Below are 22158 nucleotides of genomic sequence, written 5' to 3'. Positions count from 1 at the left end.
AATTCCTCTCCATGCTGCACCGGAAGGAGCTGAGCACAGAGTCCCCCATGGAGGCTCAGAAGCCACCACCTTGCACCTCACATCTGGAAGGGCAGACGAACAAACAGGTTCAGATGGGGGGAAAATCACAATGATCATCTCCAAGAAAACAAAATATGTCTCTGTTTTCAAGTAGGAGTCAAACAGTTTTCCCACCCAGTGCACCACTTCTACCTCTCAATGAACTTCCAAATCTCAAAGCACAGCTCTGAATGCTACGGTGCCTTTCCAGACCTCAGAACCTCATAACTACCTCTGGAGTCAGATCTCGATGTGGCCCCAGTCCCAGAAGTACCCCAGATTTATTGGGTTGGAGAAGCAGCAGCCACCAGGACAGGCAGAAGAACTCACAGGTGAGAGGAGGGAGAGTGGTTCACCCAATTCCATGGATGCTCTTTGCTTTCCCTTGAGAGGCCAACCCCGACCTGGGAGATGCCTTTCTTTTTTCTTTTGAAGCTCTGGAAAAGAGGAGAGAAGAAAGATCACAGGCTGTTGGGATATTCCCAGCAAGCCACTCTGCGCAGTACTTTTCCTTCGACCAAGAATACAAAGTTCTTTGTTGCCTGCACTCCTTTGGTGCTTGCAAAGTACAGTCAGCCACCCACAGTTTTAGTGCAGAGATCTCCTGGCTTTGGTGGGAAATTTGAGGAGAGGACACAACCTACCCTCAGGACAACCATTATCCCACCTACAGTGACTAAAGTCACTCCATCGCTGGAGCTTGAGATATAAAATGGTCTTTTTGATCCAACCTCTACTCAGACCATCTGCTGTTTCCTGGGGAATTTTTTCCTAGAAGGCCATTTTCTCAGCCCACAGGACTTCCCCTTTTCTATTTTTAAGCTTCCTCCTCCATTCTGTGCACCACACAGACCACACTGTGTGGCACAAACCCTCCTTCCCTCTCTTCCCTCCTCTTTCCCATGCTCCAAAATAGACATAATTTCAGAAAACAATCCCCAAAATGCACGTGTCAATTCAAGAACCCCCCAGATATATTTTCCACCCGTTTAGGTCTACCAGGGGGATAATGAAGATGGGAAGAAGAGTCAGGAGTACCGAAAGAAGGCAGTGCTGAAGAGAGGAAGGCAGAAAGGAATGAATACTACACTGCTCTGTCTAAACTGCACTGAAATTCCACATATTCCCTTTGGGCTTTTAACTCTTCATCTCTTCCTACATCTCTTTCTTCTCATTCAATATCATGCAGAAACTGGGAGCTAAGGGGAGAATCCTCCAAAGTGACGGTGACTCAAGTTCGTCACGGAGGAGGAGAAAAACAAGACGCAGTGAGAGGGACAAGAATCAGATTGATCACTGCTCTGATTCCAAGGTCTGTTTTGAGGAGTGAAAGTGTTGGCCCTCAGCGCTGGAGAAGGGATGGGGGTGAGACTCATCTGGAGGTGGCAGTCCTGAATTGGCAAAGAGCAACGATGACCACCATGAAGATGATGAAGATGACTCCCAGGCTCCCCTCAGACACCCCTTGTGCCTGCTGGGTTAGCAGTTCACCTTCCCAAGGTCAAAAACAAGGGAGTTCACAACAACAGCTTGGCCAAAAACGGATGTGTAGCCAAACTCTCTCATGAAAACGATAGAGCGGTGTGTCAGCAAAGCACTGCCAGAGTTTGGGCATACCAAGCACAGCACAGAAAGTCAAGAATGTGCTTTCTGTTAGTCCTTTCCAGCATCCCTTCCTTCTGTCCTATCGACTGCAGCACTCAGCTCAGCGCCATCAGCAAAGTGCTGAGCCTGCACCCCATGCCATCATCTCTGTCAGTGAGAGAGGTGGTGAAGAGCAGCGCTCCCAGGAGGGACCTCTGGGGGTCACGACTTAACACTACCTCCACTGGACATGGAGCCGTTGAGCACAGCCCTCTGGCTGCGACTTCCAAACCAATTCCTTCTCTCCAGGACAGCCCAATCCTCACATCCATCTCTCTCCCATTTTGAGATGAGGGTGTGGTGTGAGATCTTGTCAAGGACACTGTGGAAGCCCGGGTAGATGACATCAGTTGCCTTTGGATGACATCAATTACCCTCAAATGCTCATCTCTAACATCTCTTCCTTAACCACCATACATTCATTACGACCGGTTGAGAATCCCAAAGCCAACCAATCCACCCCAAAATCCAGCCACCGTTTACGAAGGACAACACATTTTTCTGATTTATGTCAATAACCCCACCACATCTGCTGTGGGATGCCACAATCTGTACCAATCCAACACAACAGACCACAGGTGTTCCTCGATGTACATCTTAGTCCTTAGCATCTGACAAATGCCTGTGTGGGTGTCACTGTGTCCCCAAAGGTCCCTGCTGCTGTCCCCAGTGGGGATGGTGGAGGAATGCACAGTGGGGACAGAGTGTGGTGCCCAAAATATGCGGTGACAGCTACCTGGATGTGTTGGGGATCACATGAGATATTCCGTGTGGGACACCCCATTGGAGCCACGTGTGCTGTGTTTGGAACCCCATGTTGGGCACAGTGGCAGGCCACGTTCAGGAAGTGCTTTGTGGACAGTTTGTGAGAGCTGACAGGTGACAGCCTGTGTGGGGCGCTGTAAAGGAGATGTGTGCACTGTCATCTGCGTGCCACAATTGTCATATGGGGAGGTGACATCATGGCAGTTCTATCCCTCCCTCCAGCTGTGTCCTTCCTCATCTTCATCCCATACAGGTGGATCAATCCCCTAAACTTTCCCCTGCCTCCACTTCCATGCACTACTGATCCCCCTTGTACTCTTTGGCACCCTCCATAACCCCCATCCTGCTCCCCTCCCCATTTTTATACGGATGCCCCCTCATCCAGGAAGTCTGAAGCCATTCACTTCCAGGACAATGTCTGAGACATCAAATCCATAAAATGAACTTGCCCTCTTGGAGACTCCCCCAAAACACCACTGTTAACTCCAAACCCTGTCCCTATGGACCCCAAGAGACTCCCAGCCTCATACTGCATACCCAAATCCAGCCCATGGGAAACCCAAAATAGTACGAATTCCAGATGTAATCCACCAGCCTCTCTCGTGTTCTTCCAGCCCTACACACACCCAGACCTTATATGCATCCCCAGATCTGAGCAAATAGCACCCAAGTAGTCTGCAGCACGCTCTAAGTCTCAGGGAATCACCAAACTTCCTGCACAGCCCCCAGATCCCATGGGCATCCCAAGCAATAGTGGAACGCCCAAATGCCATGCATAGAGACCCCATGCACTTCACAATGACACCAAATACCTAAATGCTCAATTCTTACCCCACGATCCTTACTTGTACTCCCCAAATCTCTTGACACACACTGCAGAAGGGACTGCAAATCCTTCCCAAGTTGGAGCACTGGTCAGAGAGCGGTGGGCAGTTGTGTTGAGCATCACTGATTTAGTAAGCATAGAAATGTTTTTACCACTACGGTTATTTCTCTCTTCCTTTTTGGTCTGAGTAAATAGTTTTTATCTCAGCCTATGAGTTTTGTCTTTCTTTGAATCCCTCCCCAACCCATAAAGAGGGGGCTTGGTGACAGAAGGGCAGTGTGTTGCTGAGCTGCTGCCGGGTGACAGCACCGCAGTCCTTGTGGTGCCCAACGTGGGGCTGAAGGCTGGACACCCCAACAGCTGTGAGCAGAGCGTGTTCCAACACAACTGCTCTCAGCGGTACAGCAGCCTCAGAGCTGCTGCTCACAGCACTCAGCTGTTCCCTCACTCTGACTCTGTTGCCCTGGAGACCCCAGAAAAGCACGGACTGCCCTATCGGGCACTGTGATCATTCAGTGCCCTCAGTGTGCGCACTCCCCATCTGTGCAGATGTCACTGTGTCCCCAGGTGGTCACTGCTGCTGATCCATGGTGACAGCTGGCCGGACGTGTTGGGGACAGCATGTGGCACGCCTTGTGGGATATTCCATTGGAGCCATGGGAGCTGTGTTTGGCATCCCATGGGGGACAGTGCAAGGCCACGCGCTGGCAGCCCTTTGTGGTCTGAGTGTGACACTTGAGAGGTAACAGCTTGTGTGGAGCACAGCAACAGGGACTGTGTGCAGTGCTGTGTGTCTGTCACTGGGAAACCAAAAGTGCCACCAGACATTATGGATATTTATCACATGAGGTGGAGACTTCATGTCTCCATCCTGTGCCCAAAGAGGAAATGAGTTTGCTTCTCCTGAAACTCCCGGTCTCTGCTGCAGTCTCTCTGTCCCAAAGCTGCTCCTGCCTCATGGTACCAATGGCACTGGCCATCATCCTGGGTGAGTGACAATGGGGACGTGGTGCCATGGGGGTTGGTGGCCCTGTGTGCGACCAGGACCGTGTCCCTTGCAGGTTGGTGGCTGATGATGACAGCGAGCAGGGCACAGCATCGTGAGTATGGACATGGGGGGAGAACAGGGAGAGGGGAGGGGAGCATTGTCTGGGGGCCATCAGAGGGGCAGAGGAAGGTGTGCATGGACAAGGCTGACTGCTGTCCCCTGTCCTAGTGCCCCGACCCTCCCTGTCGCAGCACCCCAGCCAGGGGGTGTCCCTGGGGGACAATGTCACCCTGCGCTGCCACCTGCCCCAGCCAGTTGCCTGGGTCCGGCTCTGCCAGGAAGAACGATTCCTCTCCTGCATGTACAAGCACCAGGTACAGAACACGGCAGAGTTCTCCTTTGTTAGCACAAGTAAGGAACATGCGGGGACATATCGGTGCCAGTACCAGGTGTCAGAGGAATGGGGGGCATGGCAGAAGAGTGACCCCGTGGAGCTGGTGCTGACAGGTGAGAGTGTTGGGGACAATGGGTGGCCCTGGTCGATGCCCACAAGGTTATGTCTCATTGCTGTCCCTTCTTTGCACACAGATTACAACTCACCCCCACCCAGCATTTCCCTGAGCCGGGAGGGATGCGTGGAGATGGGGAGCAACGTCACCCTCTGTGTGGAGACAAGGACCAATGTCACCATCCAATGTAGGAACAAGGATAACGGGACCTCCCTCCTCCTGCACAAGGATGGGTGCTCAGCCCCTGTCCAGCACCAGGATCCTGATGGTGCTGGCACGGCCTCCTTCCTCCTCTTTGGAGTGACCCTGGCAGACTCTGGCACCTACAGGTGCTCCTCTCGCAGCAGGAACTTCCCCTTTGTGTCCTCACCCCTTGGGGGCAGCGTGACGCTGGAGGTGACTCCCACACCCACACCCCCAGGTAGGTTCAAGCCTCCTTATTTTGTTGCCCCCAGTGTCACCCATGGGTGGCAGAGTCATCACATCCCATCCCTCTGCAGGTGATGCTGGGGATGAAGACACCCAAATACCTGCATCCCACAGTGCTGAGTTGGTGTCCCATGGGAACCTGGTGCTGGCGGTGGTGAGGGGCTGCGCTGCTGCCCTCATCTTTGGCCTCGGCATCTTCTTTGTCATTGATGCCCACAGGCACTGGATACAGAGATGTGAGGCCTGGTGGGGAAAGTCTTAGATGGTTTTGATGTCCTACAGAACTCCCCAGTTGTCCCCTTCCTCCTCTTCCCTTCTCCTGTAGAATGCACCAGGTGTGCCATTCGATCCACTACAGGTTGCCTATCGATTCTCCCAAGTGTCCCCTGCTCCCCTTCCATCACCTATAAATGCCCCCACATATCCCTCTATTTCCCCTTCCAGCCCTCATACATTACCCCAGTCATCTTGTGCACGGATGTCCATCCTTTACTGATCCCCTAGAAATTCATTCAAGTATCTCCTGACTCCCCTGCCATTCCCTCTATGTCCCCACATGCTCTACAAGCATCACTTCCCTTTCACCCTCCATAACCCCAACCCTCTTCCCCTCCTGTATTCACACAGGGGCTGACACAAACATCGCCGAGGCCATGCACTTTCAGGTAAGGGAAACCTAAAGGTGAGGGATCCTAAATCCCAACCCTGCCCCCATCCTCCAATTGCACCCTCCTCCTCATACAGCTTACTCTACACTAATGCGCAGCCCCAGATCCTCACCATGGGGAAGCCCAAATCTGCATTGTGGAGAGCTCCCCAGGCCCCAGATCAAAGTTTTTTTGGAGGACTTTTTTTTGGAGACCCTAGGCATCTCCCAGCCCTAATCAACCCCCTGATAATGTGAGCAGCCCCAAACTATGTAGTGAGACCCCAAAAACCCTCACAAAGGATATCCCTTTTTGAGAGTTTTGGACCAATGACACCCCAAATCAAAGCCCCCCCAGGTCCCAAACACACCAACTACGATCACCACTCACACTTCCCACAGAGCTGTCCCTCCTCACTTCCATACAGAGGAGCTCCGCAGCCATTCTCCACTGTCTCCAAGTGACCCCTGGTGACAGTGAGGGACTGATCTGTGCCAACCAGGAGATGCCGCCTCATGGGGGGACCCACCACTCCACAGCCCCCAGTTACCAATGCTAACGTGAGTGCTGGCAGACCCTACCAAGGCCTCCCTCCAGCGTGTCTCATTTTTGGGATGCACAGTGGCAGAGAACCCAATTCAATGTTTTGAGCTCCCTCTCAATGATTCCCAGATCTCACCTCATCTAGCACCCTCAAGTCCTTGCCAGATCCCCCAAGTGCTTCCCAATCACACCAAACCCCTAAATGCTCATCTCTAACCACAGCCTCCTTTCCTTGCCATCCAATCCTTCAGCACCCTTTCATAGTATGGGTGGAGATCCCGACAGCTGTGAGCAGAGCGTGTTCCAACACAACTGCTCTCAGCGGTACAGCAGCCTCAGAGCTGCTGCTCACAGCGCTCAGCTGTTCCTTCACTCGGTGCCATCCATCACAGCTCTCAGGGCTGTTCCCTTCACTGCGCTGGCGCTGCTTCTCGCCTCTGAGGGCTGCCCTGCAATTCTGGATGCTTCTGCCCGTTTGTCTGCAGCGTGTGCTCGTGTGACAGCGGCCATGGATGCCATGTGCTCCTTGTGCTCAGCAGTGCCATCACTCTGGCACTGCAGGACCCTCACCGCGGGAACTCCTCACACGGGCACTCTCTGCTCCACAGGAGTGCCAAGTGTTGATGGACATTTTTAAATCCCTCCACCAAACACTGGCTGATCCAACCCCTGCCACAGGCCCTGTGGTTAGCCCAGATTCTCAGCCAGGTCATAGCACAGAGTCCCACAGGCGTGGGGTTGGAAGTGACCTCTGGAGTTCACCAAATCCAACCTCTCTGCTCAACTTGTTTCCCTGCTGTTGGTTGCACAGGAAAGCATCCGGGTGGCTTTTAATTACCTGCAGAGAAAGAGAACCCACCACCTCTCTGTGCAGCCTGTTTCAGTGCTCTGTCTCCCACACAGTATAGCAGTTCTTCCTCATGATTTGATGCAACTTCCTGAGCTCCAGTTTGTGCCCACTGCCCCTCGTCCAGTCACTGCACACCACTCAAGAGAGCACAACCCAATGGTGCAGAATGGCAGCATGGAGCTCTGGTGTGTCAGCCACTCCTCCCAGCTTTGTGCCACCTGCAAACCTGCTGAGGGTGGACTCCATCCCTTTGTCCAGGTCACTGATGGAGATGTTGAACAGCACCAGATCCAGCACCGACCCCTGGCGAACACCACGAGTCACAGCCACCAAGCGCACCCTGCGCTGCTGATGGAGCCCAAAGCCATGGACTCAATGAGCTCCACCAACACTTCACAGGGATGACCAAGGGACCACGGAAATGCTGTGTGTGTATGTGTACTGAAACACAGGATAGGAGATGGTGGTTAATTAGGCTGCATGGGAAACAGTGGGACCTGAGCCTGATGTAAGCTGTATGGAACATGGCGGGGTATTGTCCTGGTTTCAGCTGGGATAAAGCTGATTTGCTTCCTTGTGTCCCGTGAGTTTTGGCTTCAGAAAACCAATGCTGATGGCACAGAGGTGGTTCAGCTGATGCTGAGCAGTGCTGCACAGAGCTGAGAGTGGTTCCGTTTCTCAGCTTCTTGCCTTGTGCTGCCAGCAAGGGGCTGGGGGGCACCAGGAGCTGAGAGGGGACCAAACCAGGACAGCTGACCTGCAGTGCCAAAGGCATCTCCCACACCATATGGCATCGGGTGAGAAATGGAACTCTGAGGAGAGCTGCATGGGGTGAGCGGGTGCAGCTCGGGGATGGGTTGGGAATCAATGAGTAGAGGTGAACAATTGTGTTTTGCAAATATACTGCATAGATGTACACACAGATGTACTGCTTGTGTAACGCCTTGCCTTTGTGTATCTGTGTGTGAGATCATGTCTGTAAACCTGTGTGTGACCACAGCAATGCACAAGTGTGTCCTTAGCAGGTACGCACCACATTGGTGTAACACGTGTGCTCCTTCTCTGCCAAAACTCTTACTCCTTACTGCCAAAACATTTCCTTAGAGTTGATCCATGTCTGTGCCACACGTGTGCTCCACTGTGCCTGTGTGCCCATAGCACATCCTATGCCTGCGTGGTGCCACTGCATCCCCAAAGGTCCCTGCTACTGCCCCCAGTGGGGATGGTGGAGGAAAGCACAGTGGGGACGGAGTGTGGTACCTGAAGTGCGTAGGGACAGCCAGCTGGACGTGTTGGGGACCACATGTGACATCCCATGGGGGACACCCCTTTGGAGCCATGTCCTGTGTTTGGCATTCCATGGGGGGAAAAGTGCAGGACCATGTGCTGGCAGAACTCTGTGTGTGACACCCAAGCCCGGACAAACTGCAAAGGACAAACCAGCGGGGACTATTTGCACAGCTCCATGTGTACAACATTTCTGGGGACCCCAACGTGCCACTTCCCGTTTGGGCTGTGATTGCCACATCAGTTGGCAACATCACACCATCCTGTCCAAAAGAGGAACTGGCAGCAGCCCAACGCCACTCCCTGTCCCCACTGCAGTCTCACTGTCTCCAAGCTGCTCCTGCCTCATGACACCAATGGCACTGGCCCTCATTCTCGGTGTGTGACAATGGGGATGTGATGCCAAGGGGGTTGGAGGCCCTGTGTGGAACCAGAACCGTGTCCATTGCAGGTTGGTGGCTGGTGGCAGCGAGCAGAGCACAGCATCGTGAGTATGGAGATGGGGGGAGCATGGGGAGAGAGGGAGGGGAGCATTGTCAGGGTGCCAGCAGAGGTACACAGGGGGGTGTGCAGGGACAAGGCTGACTGCTGTCCCCTGTCCTAGTGCTCCGACCCTCCCTGTCACTGCACCCCAGCCAGGGGGTGTCACTGGGGGAAAATGTCACCCTGCGCTGCCACCTGCCCCAGCTGGCTGCCTGGGTCCGGCTGTACCAGGAAGGGCATCAAACATACCGCAATTACAATTACAAGAAGCAGGACACTGCAGACTTCTCCTTCTTGAACACAAATCGGGAGCACGCAGGTAGATATTGGTGTCAGTACCGGCTGCCTTGGTCAGCAGTGGATTCAGAGAAGAGTGATCCTGTGGAGCTGGTGCTGACAGGTGAGGGCACTGGGGACAGCAGATGGTTCTGCTTGCTCCCAACAGGACCGTGTCCCACTGCTGTCCCTTCCCTCATGCAGATCGCAGTTTCCCCCCACCCAGCATTTCCCTGAGCCCTGAGGAATGTGTGGAGATGGGGACCAATGTCACCATCCAGTGCTGGAACAAGGACTATGGGGCCACCTTCCTTCTGCACAAGGATGGGTACTCAGCCCCCATCCAACGCCAGGACTCCAATGTGGTGGGCACAGCCACCTTCACCATCTTTGGGGTGACCCCAGCTGACAGTGGCACCTATAGGTGCTCCTACCGCCCCTGGGGTCACCCCTTTCTGTCCTCACCCCTTGGGAGTAACGTGACTCTGGAGGTGACACCCACACCTGCACACCCGGGTGGGTCTCTACCCCATTTGAGTACCCTTGGTGCCACCCATGAGTGGCTGTGTCACCTCCTGTCCCTATAGAGGTGGTGGTTGAGGATGTGATAACCCAAACACCCGGACCCCACAGGTGCTGCAGACAGTTCCCATGGGATGCTGGTGGTGGCAGTGGCTGGGGGCTGCACTGCTGCCTTTGTCTTCATCCTCGTCCTTGTTGTCTTCTTCCTCCTCGGTGCCTGCAGACGTCGGATACAGAGAGATGAGTGCCCTGGTGGGGAAGGGTTTAAGCGTCTTTATTTCTCAGTTGATCCTCTCAAAGTCTCCACTTACCCCCATAGCCCCATCCCATTCTCCTCCTTGTTTTGATGCAGGCACCCCTGCAGAAAGGCCTGAGGACATGGAATTCCAGGTAAGTGTCCAGGTCAGGGAACCCCAAACTCCGGCCTGACCCTTGGAACATGTCCTGATCCCATTCACAGCCCCAAACCCTGTCCATGGGGATCCCAGGGGATCCACAGCCTCATATGGTTTGCCTTAATGTTAAGGACAGCCCCCAAACCCAGACCATGAGGAACTCCAAATCCGCATTGTGGAGACACCCAAATCTGAGCCCTCAGATTCCCCTGGCCCCTCCAAAACTAAAATACCCCTCAGATCCCATGGGCCACTTTCACACTGTGTAGGAAGAACCCCAAACATCACTCACGCGGTGTCCCTCCCAAAGGACATTGGGGACCCCCAGGTTGACACTCTGCCTTCCCACTGTGTCCCAGGTGCCTTCCAGTGACAGCGAGGGTCTGACCTACATGGAGCTGCAAGCTGTGACCCCCAGCACTCCGCCCCTCAACCCCCCCGCTGACCCCCAGCCCTCTGTTATCTACGCCGAGGTAGCAGTTGGGAGGCATCACTGATGCCTCCATACGTGTGCACAGACACGTGTGTGTTATGTGCTCACATGTACTGCCAGCGTGCACAGTGCAGGTGTGTTGTGTGTGCTTACCGTCACGTGTGCACTGCATGCATGTATCACTGCATGTGTTCCTATGTGTCACACGTGTTCACCGTCACATGTGCACAACAGTTACACCCAGATGTGCACTCCGTGATTAACTCCATTCCTTGGTGTCTGCAGCATCACGCGTGTACACCAGTAGATGTGCACAGTGCTGCACATGGGTGTCCTTAGCATGTTTTCTGAGACCGGTAAAGAATGCGGGAGGTGAGCAACAAGACTTTGTGGACAGTTTTTCATTCCAAAGCAGTGCTCTGAAGAGAAGCTCTCAGGAAATGGACGTGTATTCCTGCTCTGAGCCTTGGCTGACTCCATCGCAGTATCTGTCCCTGCTGGCTGGGAGAGGTGTGACTCAGGAGACAGAGAGAGATTCACCTGCCTCCAAACCCCCTGAGAGGGACGGTGCACATGTGCTCCCCGTGCCTGCACTCTCCAGGCCCTCCCTGTGTCCGTGTGTCCTTACCATGTGCCCCACGTCAGCGCCACGTCTGTCCCTACAGCACACACACGTCCCCTTCCCATGTGCGCATCTCCAGCTCCACATCCCAAACCAGCACCCGGCCCACAGTGAAGTTGGGACATAATTCCCATTTCTGGAGCGTTTTATCCCACTTTCCTGGATGAGAGTTCTGATTCTGAAGTGTTAGATTCTGCTTCATGAGGGAGGATTCCTATTTCTGGAAGGTTTTTCCCTTCCTCTACCTCTGAAAATTGTTATTCCTTTTTTTGGGGATAATTCTCAATTCTGGAGAGTTTCAACCAACCTTTGGTGGAAGATTTGCCATTTCCAAACATTTTTACCCTAATTTCTGGTAGAATTATCGCTTGTGGATGTATTTATCCCAACTGTTGGGGAAAATTGTCATTTGTGACAGGTTTTATCTGCGTTTGAGAGAGGATTCCCACTTCTGGATGGTTTTCTCCTGTTCTCCTGGAAGGAGATTCCCAGTCTGGAATATTTCATCCTGCCTTTTGGGGCAGGATCCCTATTTCTACAAAGGTCTGTGCTACTTTTTGGGGAGGATTTCTTCTTCTGCACAGTTTTATAGTTATGCTTCTGGAGGGCTTAATTCTCAATTCGAAGGCCAATTCCTGCTTCTGGGGTGTTTTATCCTGGATTTGGTGTTAAAAATACCCATTCTAGAGTATTTTTGCCTGCCTTTTTTGGTAGGATTCGCAATTCTGGGGTATTTTGTCCGTCCTTTGGGTGCCAGGATTCCCATTGCTGGAAGGTTTTACCTTTCTTTTATTCCATTCCAGCAGAAGCAGCTCTTGGGCACAAGGTTTTGCTGACAGTGATGTTGCAAATCCTTTGATAATTTCACAGCACCCAGCACTGACATCAGGGCTGAAGGACAGTGACACAGCTGTGAGGTCAGGCCAAACATGCCTGCTGTTTTGTTTTTAATGACCACCAAGGTTATTTATCTGTCAGGACACAGCTTGACTGATGCTCACACTGGTCTGCGGGTTTAAGAAGCAGAGTTTGGGTTGTGTTTGCTTATTATTATTTTTTTGTGGGGAGGGGAGGGAAGGGGTGGGGAGGGGAGGGGAGGGGAGGGGAGGGGAGGGGAGGGGAGGGGAGGGGAGGGGAGGAGAGGGGAGGAGAGGAGAGGAGAGGAGAGGAGAGGAGAGGAGAGGAGAGGAGAGGAGAGGAGAGGAGAGGAGAGGAGAGGAGAGGAGAGGAGAGGAGAGGAGAGGAGAGGAGAGGAGAGGAGAGGAGAGGAGAGGAGAGGAGAGGAGAGGAGAGGAGAGGAGAGGAGAGGAGAGGAGAGGAGAGGAGAGGAGAGGAGAGGAGAGGAGTCCACTCCTTCTTCCTGTCATTCTAATTCAGTCCACAGAATGATTTCCTCATCTGCTGGTTCTGACAGCACCACACAGCATCGCCGAGTGGCATTCCGTTCAGCAGTGAATTGGCTCTGCAGGGCTGTCCGTGGTTCCTGCCAGGATGTCAGCCTTCCATCAGCAGGGTGTTGAATGCAGTGCCTCTCCTTCTGGGCTGTCAGCAGTGCTGCTCCCAACACAGCACACACTGGGTGGTTCTGAGCCCAACCAGTTCTCAGGAGGGAAGGGCAGCCACTGCACCTTTTCAGCTCCTCGGGAACAGGGGAGCTGAAACACCGGCATTTCCCAGGCAGCCAGGGCTTGTCCCTGCTCGGACCTCTCTGGCATGGAGCCTTCCTGGGGTAGAGCTGGGAGGTCACAACCAGACCTTCCCACACTGAGGGGATCTGACAGCTGCACCAGGTGAGTGTCACGTCCTGTGCATGGAGGGAGGGAGGGACTGCAAGGAGTGCAGTGCTGTCACACAGCAGCAGCTCAGCACCACACAGCTTTTATTCCCACTGACCCCTCCCAGTGGGTCTGGGGAGAGAACCAGAGAAAATGAGGAAGAATTCATCGGTGGAGATAAAATCTATTTACTGAGACAGAAAAGGAAGCGAGAAATAACAGTACTGCTAATCAGATAGATGTATATACTTCTGCAAAGCAAGTGATGCACAAAGGAGTTGCTCAACACCCAAAGACCAAGGATACAACCAGGGCAGAAAGGGAGGCAAGGGATTTTGGGGGGTCTACATGGAATCTATAGGAAATCTGTAGGAGATGGAAGGAGAGGAAAGGACATTCTGTGGGACTTCCGTAAGAAGGGAAGACTGGCACAGATAAGGGTGTCTCAGGAATGTGTCAGGTGGTGGTGTCTGGGACAGGACAGCAGAGGATTTGGACGTCTCAGGGAGTGTTAAGGTACTTGAGGGGATAAGGAAGGATTTTAGGGTAAGAGATGAGCATTTGGGATTTGGTGTGAGTGGGAAGTATTTTGGATGCACCAGTGAGAATTTGGGAGTGTTAGATTTGGGGAGATCAGCTGGTCTGAGATAAGAAGAGGACATCAGGGAGTCCCAAGCAGGGAACTTGAGGTCTGTCCCCTTCCACACACCCCAAAAATGAGGCACCTGGGAGGCCCATCAGCACGGTAATTCAGTGCTCACTGTGGTGTAGATAACGGGGGGTTGGTTGGCGGTGGGGGAACTGGGAGTCTGGGAGCACGGGATGGCAGCTGGCATCTCGACGTAAGTCACATCCTCGCTGTCCCTGGGGGGCACCTGGAGATACAGGAGGAGAGTGGGGTGCTACCATGGGGTTCCCCAAGATGGGTGGGCTGAGGGTTGGCCTCTGGTGAAGGTATGAGGGGGATGTGACCATGAGGGTGAGTCTGGAGTTCTGCGGGGGTACCGGGGGGGTCTGCAAGGGGGATATTTGGGGTCCAGCTATGGTCTTGGGGTACCTACGGACCGGGGGAATAGAGGGGCTTTTTTTTTTTTTATATTCCCCATGGGTCATTGGGATTCTGTGTGGGTGCATTTAGGTCCGCTCTTCTCAAGTTGTATGTGCCTGTATGTTCTGGGAGGGATTAAGGCTTGGAGGGCTTGTGTGGGTCTGGAGACTTAGGATTGTGGGCTGAGGGTTCTCCTCAATGCAGATTTGGATTTCCCATGAGCTGGATAGATGTGGGGCACATAAATGTCAGAGTAAGCCATATGAGGCTGGGGTTCATCTGTGGGCCTCATGGGAAGGGTGTGGGTCTCCATAGTGATGTTCTCTGTGTGCCCCAAGGGGTGAACTGGGACTTGGGGTCCACTGACACAGACACTTACCTTGATTGACATTGACTTAAGCATTTCAGGGGTGACAACTGCATCAAAAAGAGGAAGTTGAAAGATGAAGGATACGTGGTCTCGATGGAATACTTGGTGGTCCTTAAAGATCTGTAGGGGATCAAAGAACAGGTAGGGGACACCTGGGGGGATCTGTAGGGAATGGAAAAGGGCACTTGGGGAATTCAACTGAGGACAGAAAGAGGAGGCAGGGCACTTGAGAGGATCTTTAAGGGATGGAAACCGTTTAACCACTTCCTCACCAGGGCTCTTATCTCTCCTTGTCCAGAGGCTGCGGGCATCGAGGACAAAGTAGAGGCCCAGGCTGAAGACCAAGACAGCAGCACAGCCCCTCACCACCGCCACCACCAGGTTCCCATGGGACCGCCCCTGGGCACCTGTGGGGTGCAAGTGTTTGGGTGTTAACATCACAGGGCAGGGATGCAGGGACAGTTCCACCCATGGGTGACACTGGGGGCGTGCAAATGGGGTCTCAGACCCGACTGGGGTTGCAGGTGTGGGTGTCACCTCCATCATCATGCTGCCCCCTAGGGGTGAGGACACAAATGTGTGATCCTTGGGGTTGTAGGATTTTGTACTGGTGCTGGCAGAGGCCAGAGTCCCCCCTGAATGGGTGAAGGTTTCTGTACCCCACCCACAGTATTCCCAGTGGGATCCTGGCACAGGATAGGGTCCGAGCATTCAGCTGTGTGCAGGAGGAATGTGCCACCATGACCCCCATTCCAGCGGTGGGTGGTGACATCAGTCCCCATTGCCACATGTTCCCTGGGCTCAGGGAAATGCCGAGTTGGGGGAAGCTGCGGTTTGCATGCAGGGAGGAGAAGACACCAGGGCCAGCTGGTGTCCATAGTGCCCTCACCTGTCAGCACCAGCTCCACGGGCTCACTCCTATTTGATGTCCACAGTGGCTCTGACACCTGGTACCGACACTGATATGTCCCTGCATCTTCCAGGTTTGTGACAGCAAAGGAGAACTCAGCTGTATCCTGCTCCTTGTCTTTTTGCTTGTCAGATCTGAGAGTTCCATTCAACCAGAGCTGGACCCAGGCAGGCATTCGGGGCAGGTGGCAGCGCAGGGTGACAGTGTCCCCCAGGGACACCTCCTGGCTGGGGTGCAGCGACAGGGAGGGTCGGGGCACTAGGACAGGGGACAGCAGTCAGCCTTGTCCCTGCACACCCTCCCCTGCAACTCTGATGGCACCCTGAACACACTCCCCTCCCACTCTCCCCATTCTTCCTCTGTCCCCATACTCACAATGCCGTGCTCTGCTCATTGCCACCAGCCACCAACCTGCAAGGGACACGGTCCTGGTCAGATACCTGGCCACCAACCCCCGTGGCACCACGTCCCCATTGTCACTCACCCAGGATGAGGGCCAGCGCCATTGTTGCCATGAGGCAGGAGCAGCTCTGGGACAGAGAGACTGCAGTGGGGTCAGGAAGTGGCCGGAGAGGCAATCTCATTTCCCCTTGGGGACAGGATGCCATGATGTCACCACCTCGTGACAAATTTCCCCCATTTGTGGTGACAATGCTTTGTCCTCAATTGGCTGACACACACAGGGCATTGCACACAGACCCTGTTTGTGTGTCCCACGCAGGCGATCACCCCTCAAGTGTCACTGACTGTCCCCAAAGTTCTGCCAGCACGTGCCTCGTGTGGTGTCCCCCATGGGATGCCAAACACAGCACACGTGGCTTCAGTGGTGCGTCGGGATCTGCACCCTTTGGGTCCCACTTTTGGTACCACAAGGACTGCAGTGCTGTCAGCTGCCAGCAGCTCAGCACCACACAGCCCTTCACTCACTGACCCGACTCTTGGTGCACTGTGTGAGAATCAACCAAGAGAGTGCAAAACTCATGGGTTGCAATAGAAAACAATTTACTAGGGCAGAAAAGGAAGAGAGAAATCATAGTAATGGCAATATGCATGGTACACAGGCCGGTTTGGCCTGGTTCTGTCACTGGTGTTGTGGGGGGAGCCATGACCCATGCCCTGGGAAAGGGGAAAGGGAATAATGGGGAAAAGGTTGGGAGATGGAACAGTAGCAACAATCTCAGGAGAAGAGGTAATTTACTAACAGAAAAGATAGCAGTATGCAATGTAACACATTTGCAGTACAGTGTAATACAATATAACTGAAATTGAAGCTAATACATCAAATAGAATGGGAGTGTGTCCAAAACCAAAGGCCTTACTCCAATGCTGAAGTTGAGATGACTAGGGAGCACACACGTTGCTGGGAGGAGCAGAAAGGGAAAAGAGAGGACAGCTCATGAACTGCCAACAGTTCTTTCTTTCTCTGAATGGACAACGGATAACAGAACAGCACAATGTCCTCTGGGGTGCGTGGTGTTCAGTTCTTCTTCTCTTTGGAGAACCAGGTGTCTGGAACTATCCACGATCCATGGAACTGGAGCATTAGCTCTTTCACTCTCAGTGTGCCACATGAAGTTATGATGCGGAATGCCAGTAACCAAAAATCATAAACCCATGACAGGTGATTATATTTATAGATTTACAAAACAAGCGATGCTCAGCGCAGCTGCTCACCACCCTCCAAACAGTGCTAAAACTTGGGAGAGATTTTGTGTGCCAGTGGGTGAGAAGGGATTTGAGGATGATAAAGAAGGATTTGGGGGTTAGAGTTGATCCTTGAGGGATTTGGTGGGATTGGGAATGATATGGGCCACACTGGAAAGGCTTTGGGGATGTTAGATTTGGGTCATTTGGGATTCTGGTGGGTAAGACTGGGTAACAGGGAGGGTGGGCTTGGGAGTCGAAGGTGTCTCAGTTCTGGGGACATAAGTAGGGTGTTGGAGTGTCTCATTATGGTTTGAGGGTCCCAGTGAGTTCTGAGGGGCATTTGGGGCTTGAGAATCCAGGGAGGCTTAGATCTGAGGATAGGTGGAGATTCGGGGTCTGCATGGAGAGTTTGGAGGTGAAGGGAGATTTTGTGTTTGGGGTCTGGATGGCTATTTGGGGATGCACGAAGTATTAGTGGTCTGGATGGAGGTTGTGGAGCTGGATAGAGAATTTGGGAGTGAATGGAGATTTCTGTGTGGCTGGAAATTTCTGGGGGATGGAGATTTTGGGAAGTGGGTGGAGATTTTGTGGGTGGAGGAGACTTTTTGGGGCTGGATGTAGATACTGGGGTGGTGAGGGTGTTTTGGAGCTGAACAGTGTTTAGGGACTGGATGGAGATTTTTTGAGACGGACTGAAGATTTGACTGCTGACTAGGAGGAGGCTCCTCTGCATTCAGTTCTTGAGCTTGTAATCACGTCCTTCTGCTTATATCTGCTCAAGTGATGAGAAAGGCTGTTCTGAAAATGTAGAAAGGCATTTGTCATCATTCACTGACTGCTCCTAGAGGGATGGGGGAGAAGATGAGAGGACAAATAATCTGGAACTCAGAGGTTGAGAGAAAAACCTGTTTAATAAGACAGTCAAGGAAGAGAGAAAGAACAGAGATGGTAATGGTCTATGAAGGAACCTATAGGAGATGTACGTTGGACAGAATGGGAGTCAGGGGGCTTGAAGGTGATCTGTAGGAGAGGGGTGAATTGGGACAGATGTGGGGATCCCACAGCGCTGATGTTGGATATGGGGTGGATCAGGAAGGATTTGCGTGTATGAAAGAGTGCTAAGGGATTTGAGGGCAAAGAAAGGGTACTGTTGTTAGAGATGAGCATTTGGGGATTTGGTGGGATTGGGAAGCATTTGGGGGCACTGGTGGGGACTTGAAGGTGTTGGGTTTGAAAAGATCTGGGAATCATTGAGAGGGGAAGAGAGCATCAGGGAGCCCAAAATAGGGAATGTGTATCTAACCCACACAGTGCACCCCAAAGATGAGATGCCTTGTGGAGAGGCATACATGGGGTCTTCCAGCACCCACGTCAGCACCCGGACTCTCATCTCTCCGTATCCAGAGGCTGCAGGCATCGATGACAAAGAAGATGCCAAGGGCAAAAACGAGGACAGCAGCACAGCCCCTCACCACTGCAATCACCAGGTTCCCATGGGACACCAGCTCAGCACCTGAGGGGTGAAGGTATTTGGGTGCCTTCATCCTCAGCATCACCGCGATGGGGAAGGGATGTGATGATACTGCCACCTGTGGGTGACACTGGAGGCACCCAAATGGGGGCTGGGACCTAGCTGGGGGTGCAGGTGTGGGTGCCACCTCCAGTCTCACGCTGTCCCCAAGAGGTGAGGGCACAAAGAGGTAGGGCTTGGGGTGGTAGGAGCACCTGTAGGTGCCATTGTCAGCTGTGGTCACCGCAAGAAGGATGAAGGTGGCCGTGCCTTCATCACCGGGGTCCTGGTTCTGGAGAGGGGCTGAGTGCCCATCCTTGTGCAGGAAGATGATGCCCCCACATCCCTGGTTGCAGCAGCGGATGGTGACATTGGTCCCCACTGCCACGCTTTTGTCAGGGCTCATGGAAATGTCAGGTGGGGAATATTGACTATCTGGATGCAGAGGGAGAACAGAGATAGGACATGGCCCTGTGGAGAATGCCGAGGGCCATCTGCTTTCCCCATAACCCTCACCTGTCACCACCAACTCGATGGGGACACTCTTCTCTGATCTTCCTGGTGGCTCCAAAACCCAGTATTGGCACCAATCCTTCATTACATCTTCCAGCTTTACGCAAACCAAGGAGAACTCAGCCATGACCTGATGCTTGTCCACGTCCTTGTAGGATCTCAGAAGTCCATCCTGGTAAAGCTCAACCCTGGCAGATGGCTGGTTCCCATGGGACACCAACTCAGCATCTGAGGGGTGAAGGGATTTGGGTGCCTTCATCCTCAGCATCACCGCGATGGGGAAGGGATGTGATGATACTGCCACCTGTGGGTGACACTGCAGGCACCCAAATGGGGGCTGGTACCTAGCTGGGGGTGAAGGTGTGGGTGCCACCTCCAGTCTCACGCTGTCCCCAAGAGGTGAGGGCACAAAGAGATAAGCCTTGGGGGTGGTAGGAGCACCAGCTTGAATCTCCCCTGCTTTAGCTTGACACCATTCCCTCTGGTCCTATCACTAATGACACGAGACAAGAGGCTGACCCCCAGCTCACTACAACCTCCCTTCGGGAAGTTATAGAGAGCAATGAGGTCTCACCTGACCCTCCTCTTCTCCAGGCTGAACATTCCCAGCTCCTTCAGCCTTTCCTTATATGGCCTGTGTTCCACACCCCTCACCAGCTTTGTTGCCCTCCTCTGAACACGTTCCAGGGCCTCGATGTCTTTCTTGCAGTGAGGGGCCCAGAACTGGCCACAGTACTCGAGGTGCGGCCTCACCAGAGCTGAGTACAGGGGAACCATCACCTCTCTGCTCCTGCTGGCAACACTGTTTCTGATGCAAGCCAGGATGCCATTGGCCTTCTTGGCCACCCAGGCACACTGCTGGCTCATGTTCAGCCGAGCATCAACCAACACCCCCAGGTCCATTTCCTCTATGCAGTCCTCCAGCCACTCCGCCCCAAGCATGTAGCGTTGCCTGGGGTTGTTGTAGCCGAAGTGTAGGACCTGGCATTTGGTCTCGTTGAACCTCATCCCTTTGGCCTCAGCCCAGCCCTCCAGCCTGTCCCGTTTCCTCTGAATGGTCTCGCCACCCCCAGGCAGATCCACACTTCCAGCCAATTTGGTGTCATCTGCGAATTTACTGAGGGTGCACTCGATGCCCTCATCCAGGTCATCAATAAAGATCTCGAAGAGGACAGGCCCCAGCACCGACCCCTGGGGAACACCACTCGTGACCGGTCGCCAGCTGGATTTAACTCCTTTCACCACCACTCTCTGGGCCCGGCCAGCTCCTTACCCAGCCAAGAGCGTACCCATCCAAGCCTCGGGCTGCCAGCTTCTGCAGGAGAATGCTGTGGGAGACAGTGTCAAAGGCCTTGCTGAAGTCTAGATAGACCACATCAACAGCCTTTCTGATTTCACCTCTACACATCCTAACGACTTCCTTGTATTCATTCTGAGTTGCCTGTCCCTCTTTCCACAGGCGGTAGATTCTCTTTTTCTCACGTAGCCTCAAGAATAGCTCCCGATTCATCCACGCCGGTCTTCTTCATTTTGCAGCTCAGGGAGACCGCCTGCTCCTGCGCCCTTAAGACTTCCTTCTTGAAGAGCAACCGGCTCTCTTGGACCCCTTTACTCACTAAGACTGAATGCCAGGGGACTCCCCCTATTAGTCTCTTGAACACTTCAAAGTCCGCCCTCCTGAAGTCCAAGGTAGCAGTTCCCCCTCCAGGCTCCACCATGAATCGAGAAATCTATCACTTCATGGTCACTCTGTCCAAGACAGCCTCCAACCTCCACATCTCCCACCAGACCTTCCCTGTTTGTGAACAGCAGGTCTAGCGGGGCAGTTCCTCTCGTGGGCTCTCTGACCAGCTGCATCAGAATGTTATCCTCTCTGCATTCCAGAAACCTCCTAGACTGCTTCTTCTGTGCTGTGCTGTACTCCCAGCATATGTCAGGGAAGTTGAAGTCCCCCATGAGCACAAGGGCTGGCGACCGTGCAGCTCGTGCCAGCTGCTTATAGAATAGCTTGTCTGTCTCTTCATCCTGGTTTGGACGTTTGTAACAGACGCCCACCAGGATGTCTGCCTTGTCAGCCCTTCCTCTGATCTTTACCCATAGGGATTCAACGTTATCGTCCCCAGTCACAATCTCAGTAGCATAAAAGCAATCCCTAATGCAGAGAGCCACACTGCCACCCCTCCTTCCTTGCCTATCCTTCCTGAAGAGTCTGTAGCCATCCATTGCTGCGCTCCAGTCATGGGAGCAATCCCACCACGTTTCCGTTATGGCAACTAGGTCATCGTTTGCCTGCTGCACAATGGCTTCCAACTCTTCTTGCTTGCTGCCCATGCTGCGTGCATTAGTGTAGATGCAGCTCAGCTGAGCCCCTCGCCTCTCACCTAATCCCAATACCACTTCCCCAGGCTGATCTCTAGTAGGCCTGGCTTTATCCCCTGCCCCCTTCCTATCTAGTTTAAAGCCCTCTCTACAAGTCTTGTCAGCTCCTGGGCAAGTATCCGTTTTCCTTTGGAGACAGGCAATTCCCATCAGCACACCTCAGTCCAAGTGCCGAGTAGACCGCCCCGTGATCAAAGAATCCAAAATTTTTGCACTTGCACCTCAGCAAATGCTCTCAGCCATGCATTTATAAGATGGCTTTTCCTGGTCATCTCAGTGTTTGTCCCTGCCACCAAGGGAATACTGGTAAAAACTACTTGCATGCCCGCTCCACCAACTAACTTCCCCAGTCTCCTAAAATCATTTTTTATAATCCTCAGGCTTCTATCAGCCATCCCATCGCTGCCGGCCTGAACTATCAATAAAGGGCAATAATCAGAGGGGCGGATAAGGCTGGGGAGTTTTCTAGAAATATCCCTGAGCCGGGCCGCAGGAAGGCAGCACACCTCCCTGTGGGTAGGGTCAGGCCGACATATTGGACCCTCTGTTCCTCTCAGAAGAGAGTCGCCTACAACTAGCACCCTCCTTTCTTTCTTGGAGGAGGCAGTCTTCAAACGTGGAGCTGACCGCCTCACCTTGGGCAAGCTTGGCGGCAGTGCTCCCACGTCATCATCACTCACCACTCCCTCTGGTTGTTTCAGGGCTTCATACCTGTTACTGAGAGGGA

The 22158-nt window shown here is 53.3% G+C and overlaps 4 protein-coding genes across 8 annotated transcripts; 2 read left to right on the top strand and 2 right to left on the bottom strand.

The window, feature by feature from the left end:
- The first annotated feature begins 310 nt into the window (after window positions 1-310).
- Window positions 311-8307, top strand: LOC149914155 (platelet glycoprotein VI-like). The gene is made up of 8 exons (XM_090127508.1): window positions 311-392; window positions 4224-4283; window positions 4357-4395; window positions 4512-4790; window positions 4872-5213; window positions 5293-5457; window positions 5849-5886; window positions 7520-8307. The coding sequence occupies exons 1-8, from the start codon at window positions 311-313 to the stop codon at window positions 7664-7666; spliced, it is 1152 nt and encodes a 383-aa protein (XP_089983634.1). The 3' UTR covers window positions 7667-8307.
- Window positions 8308-8843: 536 nt separating this feature from the next.
- LOC116241636 (osteoclast-associated immunoglobulin-like receptor) lies at window positions 8844-11294 on the top strand. Of its 2 annotated transcripts, XM_090127812.1 has the most exons (7): window positions 8881-8926; window positions 9000-9035; window positions 9153-9431; window positions 9512-9823; window positions 9941-10081; window positions 10182-10219; window positions 10584-11294. In XM_090127812.1, exons 1-7 carry the CDS (start codon window positions 8896-8898, stop codon window positions 10719-10721), a joined length of 975 nt encoding a protein of 324 aa, XP_089983938.1. In that variant the 5' UTR covers window positions 8881-8895; the 3' UTR covers window positions 10722-11294. The 2 variants fall into 2 exon arrangements, with proteins under 2 accessions (XP_089983937.1, XP_089983938.1); XM_090127811.1 differs by having other exon boundaries at window positions 8844-9035.
- A 1932-nt stretch (window positions 11295-13226) lies between these two features.
- LOC149914154 (leukocyte immunoglobulin-like receptor subfamily B member 3A) lies at window positions 13227-16098 on the bottom strand. Of its 4 annotated transcripts, XM_090127831.1 has the most exons (6): window positions 15867-16097; window positions 15758-15793; window positions 15362-15640; window positions 14745-14879; window positions 14482-14519; window positions 13227-13929 (listed from the first exon to the last, which is right to left on the bottom strand). In XM_090127831.1, exons 1-6 carry the CDS (start codon window positions 15988-15990, stop codon window positions 13792-13794), a joined length of 750 nt encoding a protein of 249 aa, XP_089983957.1. In that variant the 5' UTR covers window positions 15991-16097; the 3' UTR covers window positions 13227-13791. The 4 variants fall into 4 exon arrangements, with proteins under 4 accessions (XP_089983957.1, XP_089983956.1, XP_089983958.1 ...); XM_090127830.1 differs by having other exon boundaries at window positions 14482-14879; window positions 15867-16096; XM_090127833.1 differs by lacking the exon at window positions 13227-13929 and having other exon boundaries at window positions 14519-14634; window positions 15867-16063.
- Window positions 16099-18262: 2164 nt separating this feature from the next.
- LOC149914153 (uncharacterized) lies at window positions 18263-19935 on the bottom strand. Its single transcript, XM_090127819.1, has one exon. It carries the CDS (start codon window positions 19318-19320, stop codon window positions 18328-18330), a length of 993 nt encoding a protein of 330 aa, XP_089983945.1. The 5' UTR covers window positions 19321-19935; the 3' UTR covers window positions 18263-18327.
- Between the last annotated feature and the right edge of the window lie 2223 nt (window positions 19936-22158).

The sequence above is a fragment of the Phasianus colchicus genome, chromosome 31 (assembly GCF_987193195.1).
Source record: "Phasianus colchicus chromosome 31, bPhaCol1.hap1.1, whole genome shotgun sequence".
In the NCBI taxonomy this organism is placed as follows: Eukaryota; Metazoa; Chordata; class Aves; order Galliformes; family Phasianidae; genus Phasianus; species Phasianus colchicus.
Note: the sequence above shows the minus strand (reverse complement) of the source record. Positions and strands in the feature narration are given on the sequence as shown.